General features: G+C 58.3%; 4 protein-coding genes across 4 annotated transcripts; 2 read left to right on the forward strand and 2 right to left on the reverse strand.

Moving 5' to 3' along the window:
• The first annotated feature begins 124 nt into the window (after nucleotides 1-124).
• DICSQDRAFT_138504 (cytochrome P450) lies at nucleotides 125-4,621 on the forward strand. Its single transcript, XM_007367668.1, has 9 exons — nucleotides 125-929; nucleotides 1,212-1,349; nucleotides 1,616-1,673; nucleotides 2,112-2,223; nucleotides 2,666-2,717; nucleotides 2,888-2,970; nucleotides 3,077-3,446; nucleotides 3,506-3,690; nucleotides 3,746-4,621. The coding sequence occupies exons 1-9, from the start codon at nucleotides 804-806 to the stop codon at nucleotides 4,218-4,220; spliced, it is 1,599 nt and encodes a 532-aa protein (XP_007367730.1). The 5' UTR covers nucleotides 125-803; the 3' UTR covers nucleotides 4,221-4,621.
• Nucleotides 4,622-6,937: 2,316 nt separating this feature from the next.
• DICSQDRAFT_171963 (uncharacterized protein) lies at nucleotides 6,938-7,478 on the reverse strand (the record flags this gene model as incomplete). Its single annotated transcript, XM_007367669.1, has 2 exons — nucleotides 6,938-7,171; nucleotides 7,233-7,478. 2 exons carry the CDS (start codon nucleotides 7,476-7,478, stop codon nucleotides 6,938-6,940), a joined length of 480 nt encoding a protein of 159 aa, XP_007367731.1.
• A 4,229-nt stretch (nucleotides 7,479-11,707) lies between these two features.
• DICSQDRAFT_108732 (uncharacterized protein) lies at nucleotides 11,708-13,616 on the forward strand (the record flags this gene model as incomplete). The annotated part of the gene is made up of 13 exons (XM_007367670.1): nucleotides 11,708-11,750; nucleotides 11,829-11,871; nucleotides 11,948-12,020; nucleotides 12,086-12,135; nucleotides 12,212-12,235; nucleotides 12,298-12,387; nucleotides 12,450-12,532; nucleotides 12,597-12,816; nucleotides 12,879-12,903; nucleotides 12,956-13,027; nucleotides 13,077-13,141; nucleotides 13,204-13,306; nucleotides 13,361-13,616. 13 exons carry the CDS (start codon nucleotides 11,708-11,710, stop codon nucleotides 13,520-13,522), a joined length of 1,053 nt encoding a protein of 350 aa, XP_007367732.1. The 3' UTR covers nucleotides 13,523-13,616.
• A 1,733-nt stretch (nucleotides 13,617-15,349) lies between these two features.
• Nucleotides 15,350-15,989, reverse strand: DICSQDRAFT_138506 (uncharacterized protein; the record flags this gene model as incomplete). The annotated part of the gene is made up of 1 exon (XM_007367671.1): nucleotides 15,350-15,989. A coding segment is annotated over exon 1 (194 nt), but the record flags the coding sequence as incomplete, so codon positions are not given.
• Nucleotides 15,990-17,117: the final 1,128 nt, after the last annotated feature.

Below are 17,117 nucleotides of genomic sequence, written 5' to 3' on the forward strand. Positions count from 1 at the left end.
GTCCAAACCCAGCCGTACGTTTCTCCCCGTCGTCCTCCGCCACAACGAGTGTGGGTGGTGTGTATGTGCAAGTGCCACGACCGGTGTTCTCCGGCGTCGTCCGCGACGCCACCCCCCTCTCTAAGTCTCTTGCCCGATCTGGCAAGTCGTTGGCGGGGACCCACGCCTAGTGCTCACCTTGCGTTGAGAGAAGGACGGCTTACAGCATCGGCTGCTCTACTGGACGACGCTTATCGGACAGATTCCGGCAATCCCTCAAGTAAATTAATTAGGCACTCGGCGCGTCGATTGCGTCGCGACCCTTCACAGAAGACGGAATTCCGCCGAGCGCAGATTGAGCATATTCGTCTTCGCCAGGATGCAGCGTGGGCCAAGTTGCTCAGCAGCTTGCACCGTGAGACCTGCAACACGGTTCGCCCGCACAAACGCGTGCACGCCCCGCCCGTCGCCCCCAACTGAATTCTCCGCCTGAGACGCGGCCGGGCCAGAACTTCGCGAGTGCAAAGATTGCACGACGCCAGTGAATCCCATGCACGCGCTCCGATTCCGCGTCAACGCGTGTAGCGGCGTGCCAGATAGGCCGACTCCCGTCCTGTCCCCCTCCCCGCTTCTAACATCTGACTTCCGGACATATCGTCCAAACAGTCTCTCCACATCCCCATCCACTTGGCGTGCCGACCCAGTCGCCGCCTCCACGCTCCTTAGTATACTCCGATAGCCCAATCGTACACACACTCTCTTCTAAGTCTCGAGTCCTTCCTCGCTACCCCTCATCCCCCCACGTACGCGGCGTCACCACGAACATGGCATCCGATCTGCTGCCCTCCGCGTCCACCTTCGCCCTCTCCCTCGGGCTTGCCGCACTCCTCTACGTCGTGCGCTGGCTGTCCGACAGGCAGCGCTATGACCTCCACCGCGTGCCCAGCGCCGTAAGTCAAACACCCTTCCCGACTCTCGCCTTGGCCCCCTCCCTAGCCATCGTCCTTCCCAAACTTTGTTCCTTCGAACGAACGCTTTACGCGATGTACCCGCGCCAGATCGCGCTGACCCGTCCGAACCGCTTGCTGACTTTTCTCCCTTGACGCTGTTTATGTCACCCGCACCTTCGACTGGACGTTTCTGCTCTCCTCCCGCCGCCGCATGCGTGCGCCCCTGCCCGCGCCCACGCCGACCCGTCGCCCGACGACGCCGCCACCCGACGCCATCTGCAGCCCCGCGCACTGGCGCACTGGCTCTGGGGCCACGAGCTCCTGACGTTCCAGGGCGAGGCGACCGAGACGTACACCAAGTGGGCCGCGCTCGCGGGCCCGTTCTTCCGCGTCAAGGGCGCGCTCTTCCACCCCGACATCGTGAGTCCCCGCCCCGCTGCGGACTGAATGGCTGCGCTGCGTGTGTTTGTGCGCGCGTGGCGGCACTGCGGCTCGTCCGTGGCCGAATTCGGTGAAGGAGGGGGAACATCTCCCCCGCTTACTGTACCGACGTGAATATTGGCCCATGGCCACGGCTGTCGCGCGCACAGACGCCGAGCAGCCATTCGTCCATTGGTCGTTGTGTGTTTCGTACTCGGCGCTGACGTCTCGGTTGTTTTTTCCGCTGTCTTCCCATCCGTACGCAGATCGTGGCCGCCGACCACGGTGCCGTGCAGCACATCTTCCAGAACTGCGATGATTACGGTAAGTACACCCGTTCCTCTTCGTCCGTCGCCATCCGCGCAGGTGCCTCGCCCTCGGGGCGCGATGGTGAGCCTGTGGTGTCGGCATGTCCATATCCAGCTCGTCGACGCGCTTCCAGTCCACAGAAAGCGTAGACGGGGAACGGAAGCGAGGAGCGTCCGCACGTAAGCTGTGGGCGCTGGACGAAAACGTGTCCCCGGAGGTGTCGCGGGAACCGTTTCCGTTTCCCCTGTGCGCTATCGGCGGCGGCCCCTCGCACTAGACCTTGCTCTCAGCGAGGAGCCGTCGCTCGCCAGCGTGCATGGAAGTGTCGAGCTGGGCCCACGCACACACACCTTGCTGGGACGCAGAAGCCGAGCTCGGGCATCGCGTCCCCACGCCGTTCGTGTAGTTCACAAACAGTCGCTGACCTACCCGTTTGCCCTATGACGCACGCAGTCAAGTCCCCGGCGTTCCGCCCGCCCGTCGCGAACGTCCTCGGCAAGGGCCTCGTGTGGGCCGAGGGCGACGACCACAAGACGCAGCGCCGCATCATCGCGCCGGCCTTCTCGTAAGTCCCTCTGCCTTCCTTTTCTGCGCGCCGCCTTCCCTTCTACTCCAGTTGCGTAGTCAAAAATTTTTGCATTACCACACCGTACGGCACGTCTTGGGAGTCTCAGCCTAGGCGAGCGGGGATTCCCAGCTTGCCCCATGGTGACGGCTTTTCTCACCGCCGTCGTGCATCACTGACCTGGCGCGCTGTGTGTGCCTGCTCTTCCTGTTCTCGAAGCTCTCGCCTTCTCAGAGAGGAGCCGTTGGGCTTTCTGTACGCGCGATGCGCGTTCGCCGGAGGAACATAACCTGCCGTGTACGAGAAGTGCAATGTGTTAACCCCAGGCCAGGGCGCACTAGGTGTGCATCACTCGGCGCGTCCCAGTGGTGCGCAAACAGAGGGTGCAAACATAGAAAGACGGTGTCGAGAGTGACGTGCTGACTTGGCTTGTTCCGCACAGGTCGGAGGCCATCAAGGGCATGGCCGACGACGTTTCAGAGTGCTCCGAAAAGGCAAGTTGTTTACTGCTTTTGGTGTTGCAGGTCCGCCGTAGACTAACTGATGCTCCGCTCGCGCACCCGTGCCATCTGTCCTCGTGCGGTGGCATACCCTTCTTCCGACGCTTCTTCGGTGGTTCCTCGTCCTCGGGGTGATCTGGGCCGGTACGATGCGATGGACACAGCTCGAGAGCAGGCTGACGAACCACATCCTCGCTGCTGGCGGAGCCGCCACTGTGAACATGATCGAGTACGCTTCGACGTGCACGTAAGTCAGACCTTCCTCGCGTTCCGTTCGAGACCGCAGCAAGCTGACGGCTCCGAACCCTGCGCTTCCCACACTCGTCATGGTCACGCGATGCCGCCTCGGACAGCCTCGACATCATCGGCCGCGTCGCGTTCGGGCACGACTTCAAGGCGGGCCAGTCCACCGAGGCGCAGGAGATCCACGCCTCGTGGGAGGGCCACGTGAACACCGGGCTCGGCTTCGGAGGGTTCGTCGCGATGCTCGTGATGCGCGCCGTGCCGTTCATCACCCTGCTGCTCACGAAGCTCCCCGTGGAGGCGATCCGCGCGGGCGGGCGCATCCGCGAGATCACGACGAAGCTCGCGATGCGCCTGCTCGAGAGCGGGAACGTGAGCGAGAAGGGCAGGGACATCATGAGCATCCTCGTCAAGGCCGAGAGGGAGTCGGGCGCCAAGGGCGGGAAGCGGGGCTTGACGCCGCAGCAGATTGTCGACAACGTAAGTGTGTGTTGGGGTTGGTGTTGAGAGACGATGCTGATGGGATGGGATGCGTTTAGGTGAACACCTTCATCATGGTGGGCCACGAGACGACTGCGGGCTCGCTCGCGTTCACGCTCCTTGAGCTCGCGAAGAACCCGGCCGTTCAGCAGCGGCTCCGCGACGAGATTCGCACCGTCGGGCGGGACCTCAGCTACGATGACATCCAGCGCCTTGAGTACCTCGACGCTGTCGTCAAGGAAGGGTGCGTGCCGCATGGTTCTCCATCTCCTTCCGTGCTCACTCACAGTTTCCATCAGCCTTCGCCTGCACCCCGCCTCCCCACAGACCGAGCGCGTCGCCCTCCGCGACGACGTCATCCCCCTCTCCAAGCCGCTCACCACGCCCTCCGGCGAGACGCTCTCGTCGGTCCGCGTCCGCGCCGGCCAGGTCTTCCACATCCCCTTCACCACCATGCACGTCAACCCCGCGGTCTGGGGCCCCACGGCGACAAAGTTCGACCCTTCGCGCTGGCTCACCCCCGGGGGCGTCCCGCCCCCCAGCGAGCTCCCGCACGGCTGGAGCGGGCTCGTCACGTTCTGCGACGGGCCGCGCAACTGCATCGGGTACCGCCTGGCGGTGTTCGAGTTCAAGGTCATCCTCGCGACGCTCCTGCGCTCGCTCGAGTTCCACGAGACGACGGCGGTCGTGCGCGCGAAGATCTCCCCGACGCTCCAGCCCGTCGTGGACGGCCGCGGCGGGCTGCTCCCGCTGCACGTCACGCTCGCCCAGTGAGCTGGATGTACGACGCCAGCCTCTTTGTGACTGGGATGACTCGCCATGGATGCTTTCATAGGGCGTGCCTCGCGGTAGTCACGCCGTGCAGTCAAAATCCCTCTTTTACTCTCCCCCACTTCACCTGAATCCGACCAAATTCGGTCCTTAGCTCTCGATCCCACTTGATTTTGCTCTCCCCATCGTGGATAGTACTTTGGTATGATTATCTGCTACCAGTATCCAGCGTACGTTAGGAGCAGGGCCCCGGTGGCAGCGCGGGGTGTGGATAATTTTTGGACGCTTTGTCTGCGGAGGAAGTGCGGTGTTACAGTACGCTTCGCGGTAGTTTGTTTCAGGCAGCATTCGTTGGGCTGTTGGGCCGCAGAGGGGTGAGATACGTTGATAGCTTGGAGAAGTGCAATAAAGTTTAGAATTTTCTTCGTCTACATTATCCAGTCATCTGCAGGTTGCGCTACCAACGTGTCTTGACGACTTCGAATCTGACTTCAACATACGGTCTTATAAGCAGAAGACGCTCTACCTCAAGGTTCATATTTTGACGAGCAACGAACATGCGCGGGAGCACTTGTCGCAGGGTATGTCAGCGCAACAGGGAGCTCCCCGAGCGTTCTACAACTCCTGCCATATCCGTCCATGCACAAAGGGACGTCCGAATCCGGCAAGAGACGTTCGCACACCTCCGCATGCTTCTCCGGCGTCTGCGCGTTCTACATCCTGCGACTACCTCAGCTTCCTCGACTTCTTGCGCTTCTTCTTCCGATATGCTAGGACATTAGGTGCTTCTTGCATGGTGACTTTCTTGACATGCCCTGGCTAATTTGGACCAGTGCGCAGCATGCACGGGCCCTGAGTACATTGCCGTCATGTATTGAACCATGCCCTGAAAGCTCCCCGCTGGCCGCTAGCGGGTGCAGATCTCGCCGCGTCGAGTTCAGGGACTGCGCGGCAAGGAGGAGCGCACGCGTGGCCGCCTCGGTCTCCGAGCGGGTAAGTAGAAGCGTAAAGGTGTGCAGAGGTAGGATTGGCTGTAAGTCCGCCTGGCTGGCAGAGTCCAGGCCTACTGTGGCCTCGTCTCTGGCCATGACATAGGGTTACCTACTGTTGTCCGGATTTAGAGCGCGGGAAAGCATGTCGGGGATCAACTCATCTTCCGGTTCCGGATAGCACTTCCAGGGTCCTCGAGGCATGGACACTGGCCGCAACATACGCATCCCTGCAGCTTCCGTGTCATGGCGGGACAGCAGCGTGCCAGACTGTCAATGTCCGGAGACTTTAGCTTATTCATGACCCTCGTAATCACCGACGTCGAGCGTCGGACTAGGCTAATCTGCAGCATTACCGGAGGTAGGTGTGGACGTGCTGGAGGGAAGTCACGCGTTGGGCCAGGTGCGCGCGATTAACGTCTAGTCCGACCGTCGACGATAGCCAGGGCTCGCGTATCAATATCATTGGTGGAGTGCGGGGAATCACATCAGCAAACTTCAAGCTTCAGACTGCGAATCCAGACCCTTTCTCGCCCTCTGGCACATCCACATAGGAGCAATTGCGCAGCTATGTCTCCACTCATTAACGGACATCCAGCACGCATGCATCAAAATACGCCGGCCTGACACGGACCAAGACTATGGATTTGTGCATAAGTACACACACTTAACGGGTTGTGATGGCTGGGAAGTGCGGATCGCGGTTCCCGCCTCTGGATCTGGGGAGAATCGCGCTGTGCAGCGCAATTTGCTGAACAGCTTGCCCATAACCGACGGCAGAGCCCATCACCGATGATGGCGGGCAGTGCGCCCGTCCCCTGCGCCGGAATTTGCGTGTTCGCGGCTCGGCCCATACAGACGCACGATGCTACTCCGACGTCGCGTCCATGGACCGGCTGACGGCTGACGAGAGCAGAGTGCCGCTCAAGGGATCCCGGTGGGTACAGACCACGTCGCGGCTAGTTTCCTGTTGGATCTTGCTGTCAGTCTCGTCACGATTCCGAACTTGCGAGCGTCATACAGGTCGGAGGAAGAGAGGCGCATCAAACCTCGTATACACTCTGATCTTGCAATCTCTGACTACCCAGCGCCTTCCCAGGTTGTCGTCCTGTTGAACGACCACTTGTAAGGTGAGCATGTAGCCTCGACCTAGAAGCCTTTCTGCTCCTCAAGCCAATTTCGAAGGTCACGCGTGCTGTTGGCGCACCCGACCTGTATTCGAATAGCGTTAGCATAAGCTATCATCGAAGGACTTCGAATCCCACGATGCATCAACAAGCCCGAACCGCCGCGTAGTACTTATGTGACGTTGTCTCGTCTCTTCCCATGGCCGTCGAGACCTCCGAAGACAGCTGATGTAAAAACCAGCGTCGCGTTTCCCCCAGGCCTCCCTGTGCTCGGATCAGCGGCGGCCTCCTGCCGAGCCCCGCAAGCAAGCGCTCCGGCCACCTCCCAGTCGGGGGACAAGCTCGTCGTGACTGCGCGAAGTGTGCCCCGCCTCATGCTACGTGGCTTTCAGAGCTACAGGACACACAATATTCTGCGTGGAATGCTTCCCGCGAAGATCCCCGCTGTGTGCAGGTGCTTCCAGCAGTGCACCACAGTCGGGCAATGTCCGCGGTATGGTATAGCTGGCGCTCGGCCGGGGTTATCCGGTGATCCGAGCATATCCCTGGGCGCGGGGACTGCGACGCTGGTTTTTACATCAGCTGGAATTTGTGCTGCGAACTGTCACCCGCCCGATGGCGAGGAGGCGCCCATGTCAGGGTCGGGAGCGAGAACACGTAAACGGCCTGCCTCGAGACGGGACGAATGTGATCCCAGCGCGTGTTCTTCGTCCGGCCCAGCCTTCTCGTCGTCCGCGTAGGTCGTAAGATACGCGGAAGCAAGGCGCAGCTCGCTGCGGGACATCGGGGGCGCGACGACGATAGCGCGTGTGATGGGATGGACGTTCCGTAGAGTGCTCTGCAAAGTCGAATTTGAAAGAGCCGTGCGTACGATGTGAAGGGAAGGATTTTCGATGCACAGGCGGCAGACTCTGGAGCGCGGCCGTCGAGCGCCACTGAGGCGCATAACTGATCGATGGAGTCAGCACCGATAGACGCAATAGGGACAAGTACAGACTGGTGTCCAAGTTCGATTTCGAGTCCGCTGTGAACAAGCATTCCGCGGTAGGTTCCAGAGCGGCGCGCCTTGTAGGAGGAGTCTTCTCAACGTTCTTCCAATATTGGTGTGCGTACTGTATTACGGTGGCGTCAATCCTACCGCTCATGATGTAGCGATCCCCAGTACGAAGGTCGAGATGAACTAAATGAAGGACTATACGTTAGCGATATACGCGCTGTGCGTTCACTTGCAGACCTATAGGGCGGACTCACGTCTGTTGCGCCATGTGCCTTATTGAAAAGCCGAAGCCGAAGACGTGCATGTTACGATATGTTTGATAGAACGAAACCGTAGAAAGAAAAAATACCGATGGAACTGGTGTGTCCCGGGAAGATGACCTTAATTCGCCGATTTGCTGACAGTGCGGCCAGAGACGGCCCTGGTCAATGGCTTTGAAGAATCATTCTGCCGGTGGGCCCCATAACGTGAGTCTTCCAGCAGTATGGCGCCGAAGCGTCTCGCCTCATCTACGTGTCGGAATGTGTGTTGTGCGGAGCTCCCCGACTGTCGCTTACTGGCGCGTCCAAGCCCCTCCGCAGTCCGAATTTCTCTAATTCTGTCATCAAAACATCACTGAAAGGTCTACTGACACTTGCCAACTCGGAACGAGTGCCCGAGGCCTTCTGCCAGTAAGTACACAGGAGTTGTTGCTGAAAAGTTTGAGCGTTTGCCACAGGGCTAATTGCTGGCGGCCATCATGGTACACACTGCGGCGGCGCCACACACGGTGCACACATGTTGGAAATCTGATGTTCCGATGATACCGTTGCCTCTGGTTTTGCTTGAAGATTGATTGGAGTTGGCGGGACAAGTCCGATCAGTAGGTAGGAGGATATCATGACGGTGACGCGAACTGCACCGCTTGTTTGCCCTGACGTCCAGCCGGCAACCCAGCCCACACCACCAACTTGACGGGAAGTTCAAAACATCGGTAGCTTCGCCCGTCGCGAACCCTGAAGCGACGTCCAGATGGAGCAGCGTCTGTCAACGTCGCTGTCGGTGATTAACGCGTCTCCAGCGCCAGAAGCCGCCCGTCAGCCCAGCCAGCGGTCGGCGGAGACAGCCCCAGACCCAAAGCGGGCGCGACGCCGGGGAACGTGCGGCTACGAAGCATCTGCGCATCGGCTTGCTGACAGAAGGTACGCATCACCGTCGTCTGCGCGTATCCTGGACACTCACCGACGCTCTGTGCCAGCACACAGATAGCCTGAGCCCTGTTGTTCCCCGACTCGCCGATCCGCGGCACACTTAAGTTGTGGGCGCGAGTGTACGTCCGCACCATCACCGTCTCCCGTCACGGCGAGCTGTCCATCGGTGGCGTCGACCGTCGACCGACTGCCGACGTCCACAGCGCAGGGCGGCAAGGTCGTCGGCGGACAACTCAGGACACGCTGCTCCCCGAATGGGCCACGGCAGCAGCGATGTTTACGGCCGATGCCGTCAACATGTGCCTGCATCAAGTATGGACTGGGGTTAGTGTCTCCTACTCAGTGGCGAGCCGCACAGTACTTGCTCCCCGCGTGTCCGAGCCAAGACAGCTACGAACCTGCTTTGCGCACGCAGCACCGAAAGGAGGGACCGAGTGGTCAGACCTACTGCTCACGCGCAAAGATAGCCACCAGCACGGACCTTGGGGGAGGGTCGACCCGTCAATGGATCCGCAGCCATCCTCGCGATCGTTCTGGTCCCCCCCTCCCCGCACGATGATGACGCTCGCCCCAACAATCCCAATGTTCGGCACACGTCGCTGTTGCCCGCCGGCATGGATGACAGGCACCCCCGCAATTTTCGCCGCTTCGGATTCCCTTGTTCGCCCGCCAGCTTTGAAGAAGGGAGGGGGGGGGGGTTCATGAGTGCTCGGATATGCAGCTCCACCGAACGTCCCGCGTGCTCTGATTCCTCTGCTGCAGTCCCGACGCGGTCTGCACCCCGCGAATCTAGTACTTACCGAGCAGACGTTCAGCGGAGTACGCTCAAGGTTCGGACATGAGCGGGCGCAAGGCGGCGGTCAGTACAGAACTTCTCGGGGAGCACTTACGGGGGGTTTCTAGACGCGACGGCGTGCAATCGTGCGGATGCCAGACCTTGCGCTGAAGGAGCCGGGAAGGGCAATTTGAAGGTGCAAGTTCGGCCTGCAGACTTTTCTTGGAAGCTTGTTCGGCCTGGGCTGGCAGCTTGAGAGCTGGAAGCACTCAGCGTTCGGGCGTCCTTCAAGTTTCCGAAGGCGCTAGATTTATGGCGTTTACGATGCTAGAGGTTTCTGATGTTAGCGGGCGCGCAATGCGCCACAAAGGACACTGCTTTGCGCAAGTGGTGTTCGAGTGGGTCGAGACTTGGATGCTACCGTCCGTACAAACGTTGCAAGCTGTCCGTCGTCGTTCAAATCTGAGTTCAGGTTGTTTTGCACTCAGACACATGTAAGCTAATTTTGTAGTTATCAGACCCGATTACAGTGATTTGCAAAAAACATTGCAGGTCGCGCGCGTGGGGAAGGTTATTTGTTCCTATTTGGCATTCCCGGGGAGCGCTTGTCCGGGAGGGAAGGGCTCAACATTCTCTGTACCTATATTCATTTGGATGAGATACAGTACGAGGAGAAGTGTAGACACATAACTTCCAGTTTGTTCCGAAGCAGCCATGGGATTGCCAACTAAGGCATCGTCTCAACGGCTAGCATATCCCTGAGCGCCCAGTGCCCGAAACAGAAGTTCGTGCAGTAGCCGCCCGGGAACAAACACCGGCAAACAGCTCGTCGCGCGGATGCGACCTGCAGTGTTTTTTGCAAATCACTAGTCTCGTGACCAGACGTTCGGAGCTTGAATCGGATGCGAAAAACCGGGGGCATCCGAGCTTCAGGAGCTCGGATGCCCCCGGTTTTTCGCATCCGATTCAAGCTCCGAACGTCTGGTCACGAGACTAGCAAATCACTGTAGTATGATGAGTTCGAACTTAGATACGCACGCAGATCGCGATCAAGAGATCGGATCCCGGCCGGCCGGTGGCATGTGACAGCTTCAACGAAACGATCGCCTTGAGCAAGAAAGAAGACTCTCCCCCGCCGTATGTATTCCTTACGAAGCGTCTAGACAACTTGGAGTCTGACTATCTTGGCTGAAGAGCACGATCGGTTGTAGGTGCACTTTATGGCATCGATCCTTCTCTACGAGATCACCATTCTGTTCGGAAGGTCTACTTGTGGAAGCCACGCAATTAACAAGAGCTCCTCACCGCGCTCAAATTCACACTTCCCACAGCGCGCAAATTGAACCTTGTTATGTTGGAGATCGTCCTGCCATACCGAGACGACCCGCGGAGAGATCCGGCTCGACGCCGGTCACCAGGCAGCGGAAAGAGGTGGAGGAGGTTCGATATGCACGACGCCCATGTCGCGCTCGACGTTGCAGACATCGACATCGCCGGCCGTACGTCCGGGCATTCGTCCCGCGACAGGCTGATCTCCGCGCAAAGCTCGAAGCCCCGTCGACGAATCTGGCCGTGCAGACGCGCTCCTCGGGCCTGCGAATCCAGGGCGATCGCCTTCGCTCCCTGGGTCGCGCTTCGCCCGGACGAGCCCGCACCTTCGCCGCTGCTCAGAAACGCGAAGGGGCTGCAGGGCTTCGCGCTAGAAGGCGCGACGCGGGGAGAGGGTCGCGCGGGGTCTGGAAGGCAGCAAGTGCGGGGAGGAGGAAGGGGCACTCTCGCTGTGGCAACGCGCCTTCTCTCGAAGCCGAGCCCCACCGTGCTGTAGCGAACAGGGCGACCGGGCTCCTGCCTTGTACGGCTAGATGGCGGCTCGGGATGTTCCAGATGTAGAGGGGAACTGGGACGGGGGAAGGAGGAAGCTGAGTTGGTGTTTGCGTCGCCGGCCGTCCGGGGCTCGGTGGCCGTCCGGGGCTCGGTGGCCGTCCGGTGCAACCAACGCTGGAAGCGGCATCCAGGATCCACTGGCGAAGATCGGCTGGCGCCCATCCGCGGCCAAGACGTCTTCTGTTTGTCCGGACAGTGGCAGCGAGTGCGCTCTCCTGCACTCTGCATCCGCCCAGAGTTCTTCAAGTTCGCACACTACGCTCGGCCTCATATATCTCCCTCCCTTCCTCGCCTCGAGCCCCTCCAGCAAGCGCGTCAACCGTTCCTCCGCACAAGACGCAGACGCTAGCCCGTCTGCCACTGTCATTCGCGACTTGGAGTCCCCGCCTCCGCGTTCACCTTGACCCTCCTTCTTGCCGCCTTTGCCTCTAGGTCAGGCTCTCTTTCAGGGTCTCGTGTTCCGCGACACGTCCGTTGTGGTCGAGTGCTAGTCTGCTGACCCGCGCCACAGCTAGCGTGATCTCCAAGATGGTCAACTGGAAATCGTCCGAGGAGATTGCAAAGGATGGAGGTACGGCGTTACTCCTCGTGCACCGACATACCACAAGCGCCGCAGCTCATCTGCCTCGTGTTCGCTTTTCTCTCACAGAGTCGTTCGACAGGTTCATGCACACCCTCCTCGGGCTCTATATGTAAGTCCTCCTCGGCGCTCCGACTTGCTCTGTTGGCCTTGCTCACGCGCAAGTGACCTCGCACACGGGAACGCAGCTGGGAATTCGTCACGTCCCTTCCGTTCGACTGGCAGTACCTCAGCGGGCAGAGAAAGTTCAAGTGGCCTTTGGTGCGTGCGCTGAGAAGCGCGAACCTCGCGAACAGGCCTCGGCTAACGTCTTCAATTCCCCGCAGGTCTTCTACTTCGCAGGTCGCTACTTCCTGCTTTTCGCCTTGATTGGCATGTACGTTCTCACCCGTCGCCGGCTACTAAGTGTCTGCGCTCGCGACTGACTCGCCATCTATATGCGTGTCCTGAAGAGCTATCGCCTTGAATGTTACGACGTGTGTTTGGTCTTGTCTAAAGTGTCGGCGGGCGCGCGGACGCTGATGACTTGTGTCTCCAGGCCGGTCAATTGTCAAGCGCTCTACACGTACAACCAGATCTTCGGGAATGCGTCTATTGGACTTGCTAGCATCAACCTTTCCCTTCGCACGTGAGACCCACTTGGACATCGATCGGGTTAAAGTAACCCGGCTAACTACTTCTCCATTTCAGAATGGCGGTTTGGTCGCAGGCATGGCAAATCGTCGTACTTCTCGTCGGAGTCATACTGGGACATTGGGCATTGTTGCTGCACGGTAAGTCTTCTAGCAAAGAAGTTGTGTCACTTGCCATGGTCACCGACTGACGATGGTGACGAAGGTGTTCTTTTGAAGGCCGCTTGGATACCCGGAACAGGCTGTGCCATTACCTATACAAGCAACAAAATTCTGGCCGCGACGTTCATTTACACGATGTGTTTCGATTTCACTGTTCTCGCTCTGACGGGGTGGAAGCTGGGCGTGGGGAGCAGCTCACGTCGGGACCGGTCTAAGATTGTGAAGCTTATCTTCGAGGACGGGCTGATCTACTTCATGGTCGCGTGGGTCTTCGCGCTGCTTCATGAATGATTGGTCGTCGAGCGCTGATGTTCATATCTAACAGTTTTGTAGCCAACGCGATTGCAACTGTAAATTGCAGCTCCTTCTCGATTTTGGTCTCTTCATACTGATTTCTTTTAGACTTTTATGATACTCAATCTGAACGCGGTGATGTCGATCATCGCGAACGTTCCCGCAGCAATCGCGTCCAATGTGAGTTACGCCATATCTTAGGAGAAGCTAAAATTCAGGAGGTCCTTAGATTGTCGCTTGTCGTGTTGTGCGGCGGTTGACTAACTATACCTCTGAAGGTGCGGAAGTGTTTGGGTACGTTTATTATTGCCTTTGTACCCTGTACTGTATTGATGAAGTGCTGTTTGTACGCCTAGAACCACTCAAGCTTCGACACTCGCATTCAGTGGTCCTGGTAGTCGCTACACAACTCGTGGCATTGTCTCTTTTAGTGAAAAGAAGGAGAACCTCCAGCTCCAGGTAGGTCGACGTCGTCAAGATATATTGCGATCAACATAGGCTGAGTCTTCGTAGATGGACACATTCCAGGCGGCTCCGGGAGAGATCTCTCCCTCAGACCTTGAGTCTGTCCGGTACGATGCGGCTGGTCGTCTCATGAGGATGGGGGACAACGACAGCACTACGGACGTGGAGGCGTCGCCCATCGAAGAATTCAAGCGGCCGAACTTGCAATAACTGTACACCATCGCCCACATGCTTTCTTGCGTCTTCTTCCTTTACAATCCAGGTTCATGTTGTCGCTGCACCGCTCTCGCAGATTCCTTTGCATCACCACCGTTATTCCTCTCGTTCTCCTTTTGACCTCGCTCGGTATTTGGACACGCTCGTTGACTATCTGGCTGGCACCCGCGCTTGTGCGATTCCGTCGGAAACCTCAGGCGGTAGCAGACTGTGTTCGGCTCTCTGGTCTCCGCTTCAGGTCAATGCTTGTCGCCCATGCATTCCAATCGGCTCCAACCTTCCCTTCGACGATCGCTGTCGTATATCCACGCCACGATGCCGTCCACACTCGTTTGCTCCGTCCCCCCCGTCGTAGCCACACCTTGCCCCCGATGTCCTCACCCACCGTCTCGTCAGCTCCGAGCTCCGATAGCAGCCCGTTGGTCCCCAGCGCTCGATCGTCGGCCGCACTTGGACCGACTTCCCGGCCTTCGATATCTGTTATCAGCACATCGGAGGGACTTCTCCGACTTCACCGAGCGTCCGCATCGCTCTTACATCGGCTGCCTGCGACCGAGGAGGACGCACAACTTCGATATCCGTTCATTTCCCAGCAGTTGCCAACGATTGCGGATGCGCGCAGTTCACCCGCCGGATTATGCTTCCACACACTCCTCATCTCCGCAACCATTTCCGCAACCACCCCCGCATGGGCTGGCCACGTCTATCCCGCTGACGTGTTTCTGCTCTTCATGCATGTCCCTGGCATTCATGTATGTATCTCACTATGCGCCATGCTCCCTCGTCGGACATCCGCTCGCTTTCATATCACTTTGGCCTACACCGGGTCTTTCAGTACGACACTTGCTTGCAACATTCTCACATTGATGTTCTCGGCATTCCTTCCGAGTCTCGAATGTGGATAGACATGTATGCAGGCTTCCACTCCTTATGGTCGTCTTGATGGACTTGTTGCCCCTCCCCGCCACTGTACAATCCCCACGTCCCCCTTTTGTCTCAGCCCCCTGAAAACACCCATACCAGCTTCAGTTCCGTCGGTCGAGTGTGGTTCGGACGTTCGAAGAAGTAGTAGAAGTAGCGAAAAGTAATGTATCACCACCCCATACGCAAGCACTGTATTGTCTTGTTGCAAGTATACCCCATACATAGATGGTCTTCCGCTTCGCTTCGTGCTGTCGAACGCTGTCGCGCTGTTCTCCGCTGTCGCTGTTCAGTGTACGTTACCGCATCCGAAGTCATAACATCGTCATGTGTTCGTCGGTGTGTTTGGCCGTACTCCAGCCGCGGGCTCTCTGCTCGCGTCTGTACCCGCTCTGCATCCCAGCTTTCCGCGCTTGGCGACAATGCGCCCACATGATTGCACTCATACTCGACTGTGTTCTAGTATTCTCCTTGTGGAACTTGCCGCGAAGCAACCGTCAGCGCTGAGGTTTGTGGGACGCTGGGGAGTCGAAGCATGGCGCAACGCGCTTGCAGAGTAGACGGTGGAGTTTACTGTCGAACAGTGGTCCGAACCTGTCTATCACGTCAAGCATGCACTTCGCCGACCGGGAACGAGAAGAGAGGGAGCCGGACAGGGCATCAGACGAGGTCGTAGCAAGCTTGGGCAGCTGGACGCTTTCCCGGGTTCGCGCGCGCGCGCGCATGCCACGCACGCTCCCGATGGGAAGCCTGTGCGACGCTGCGCCTCGGGTGGGATCCGTCGCGGCTGGCTTTCGCGAGCCTATCCGACAGTACTGAGGCTCGAGCACTGGCATCTCTGGCACTCTGTGTGTCGCGCGCGTGTGCTCGGGAGCGAGCGATGGCGTAGTGCGCGCGGATCCGCGGAGGTACACTAGCACTTTCAGGTGTGTGGATCGTAGAGCGTGCTCAGAGCGGTAGGACGCCGACGGTCCGCGTCAGCTGCGATAGCTCCGTTTCCCAGAGCTCATCTCTGTAAGTACTCGGGGATGTGCGGAAGGGTTCTTCGCTCTTCACAGAAGGCACACCGGGCGCGAGTGCGTACAAAGTCAGTTTGCGGGCGGGCGCGGGGAGATCGTCTCGCGTCAACGACGTCGACTCGGATCGTGCGTGCGCAGAGAGACCGTCTGCAGAGGGCTCCGATCGGAAGGCGCGCCGCATGTGTGCTCCAACGACCAGCAGAACGAGAACGGATATCCCGGGATCGTTGGTCGTCGTCAGGCCCGCGGATGCAAGGATCACAAGGGGGCAACTTCTGTCCCGCAGACGCGCCCTGACAGTTTTCCAGGACGCACCACGAGCGCAGGCCGGGTGTTGAGCGCGGCGAGCGAGCGAGCGAGCGAGCGGCGTACGGCAGAATAGCATCGCAAGAACCACCGTCCGGGTTTTGCCAACCCAGCAAACTTTCCTGCGGGTCGGGTCCCCGGATCATCATCCACTGAACAGACGTCCCCGGGGGTGTTCTGATGTCATGGCGCGCGTACGCAAGGTCAGGTCCCGGATGCTCGAGGGCGTGGCGCGAAGGGAAGAGGAAGAGGAAGAAGAAGTGCTGCCGGGGCTGCTCCTCCTGTGGACGCAGCTGGAGCATGGAAGACGCGGGGAGACGGATCGGGCTGGGGGCTTGTTCCGCATCGGGAAGCGCTCTTTGCATCATGCATGGGAGTTTATCATTGTCTGCAGAGGACGGCAGGCGAAGGAAACAGGATACTGTACAGTCTTACCCGGGTCCTTTGCCAGCCACCATGGGTCCTTTGGCCACTGAAGGATTTTCCGTCCCCGCAGTACAATCTCAACCCCTACGGGTCAATTCAGTCAAGTAGATAATGGTTTCGTGTATGTTATCCCATAGTTTCGTAGCCTTTTCTGTTCAAACACATTACAAGACTATGTTTTAGTCCAGAACACTGCTGTTTTGAATTATATTCCAGTGATCGCGGCTAACGTATTGCTCCGATAACTTCCATAGTTTCAGGAAATGTGAATAGGATATATCTAGCTTGTTTGAGACAAAGAACACACTCTTATCGACATGCACTTCCCAGAGATATCAAATCAGTTCTCATCAACGGGCCATATGAGATGCTATTAATCGGGCGCCGAGTCACACATTTCAGCGCTCCTCTGCTTTGCGTGCATCGAACATTGCCTGATAAGATGACCTATTATCCATATAAAGTAATCACACTGATCTGTGACACTGGCCAAAGGACCCAGGACCGACTGATAAGGAGATTCGAACTCGAGCCAAAACTCGACAAAACAGAGTATGGCATCCCTACAAGAAGATCTTGGGGAAATATGTGTCACGAACCGCCCTCACGGCGCTATGTTTCCTTTTCGATTCGGACCACTGCCTCGTACGTTTCCTTATTGTTCACTACTCGCTACAGTTTCCCTTTGTCCACACACGGACAATAGCTCCCTTTGTTCCCACGTCCGCTATTGTCCTACACCCCTTGTACTCCGTACCCATGGCGACGCTATTGTTCTCTAGCGCCCATTGTTCGTTCCCTGTATATAGCTGGATCCTTTGCTACCTGGAGACTCTAGTTTCGACCTCTTGTCTCCAGGTAAGCCATCGTGTATTTCGCTCTGTAGATACCTCGCTCAATACACAACTTGTCTCCAG

The sequence above is a fragment of the Dichomitus squalens genome, assembly GCF_000275845.1.
Source record: "Dichomitus squalens LYAD-421 SS1 unplaced genomic scaffold DICSQscaffold_27, whole genome shotgun sequence".
NCBI classification, from domain to species: Eukaryota; Fungi; Basidiomycota; class Agaricomycetes; order Polyporales; family Polyporaceae; genus Dichomitus; species Dichomitus squalens.

Excerpts from the sequence above, each read along its gene's own strand:
- DICSQDRAFT_138504 (XM_007367668.1), top strand. The coding sequence starts at position 804 with ATGGCATCCGATCTGCTGCCCTCCGCGTCCACCTTCGCCCTCTCCCTC. Across the intron at positions 1,350-1,615 it reads CGCTCTTCCACCCCGACATC|ATCGTGGCCGCCGACCACGG; the intron begins GTGAGTCCCCGC and ends ATCCGTACGCAG. Across the intron at positions 3,691-3,745 it reads GACGCTGTCGTCAAGGAAGG|CCTTCGCCTGCACCCCGCCT; the intron begins GTGCGTGCCGCA and ends AGTTTCCATCAG.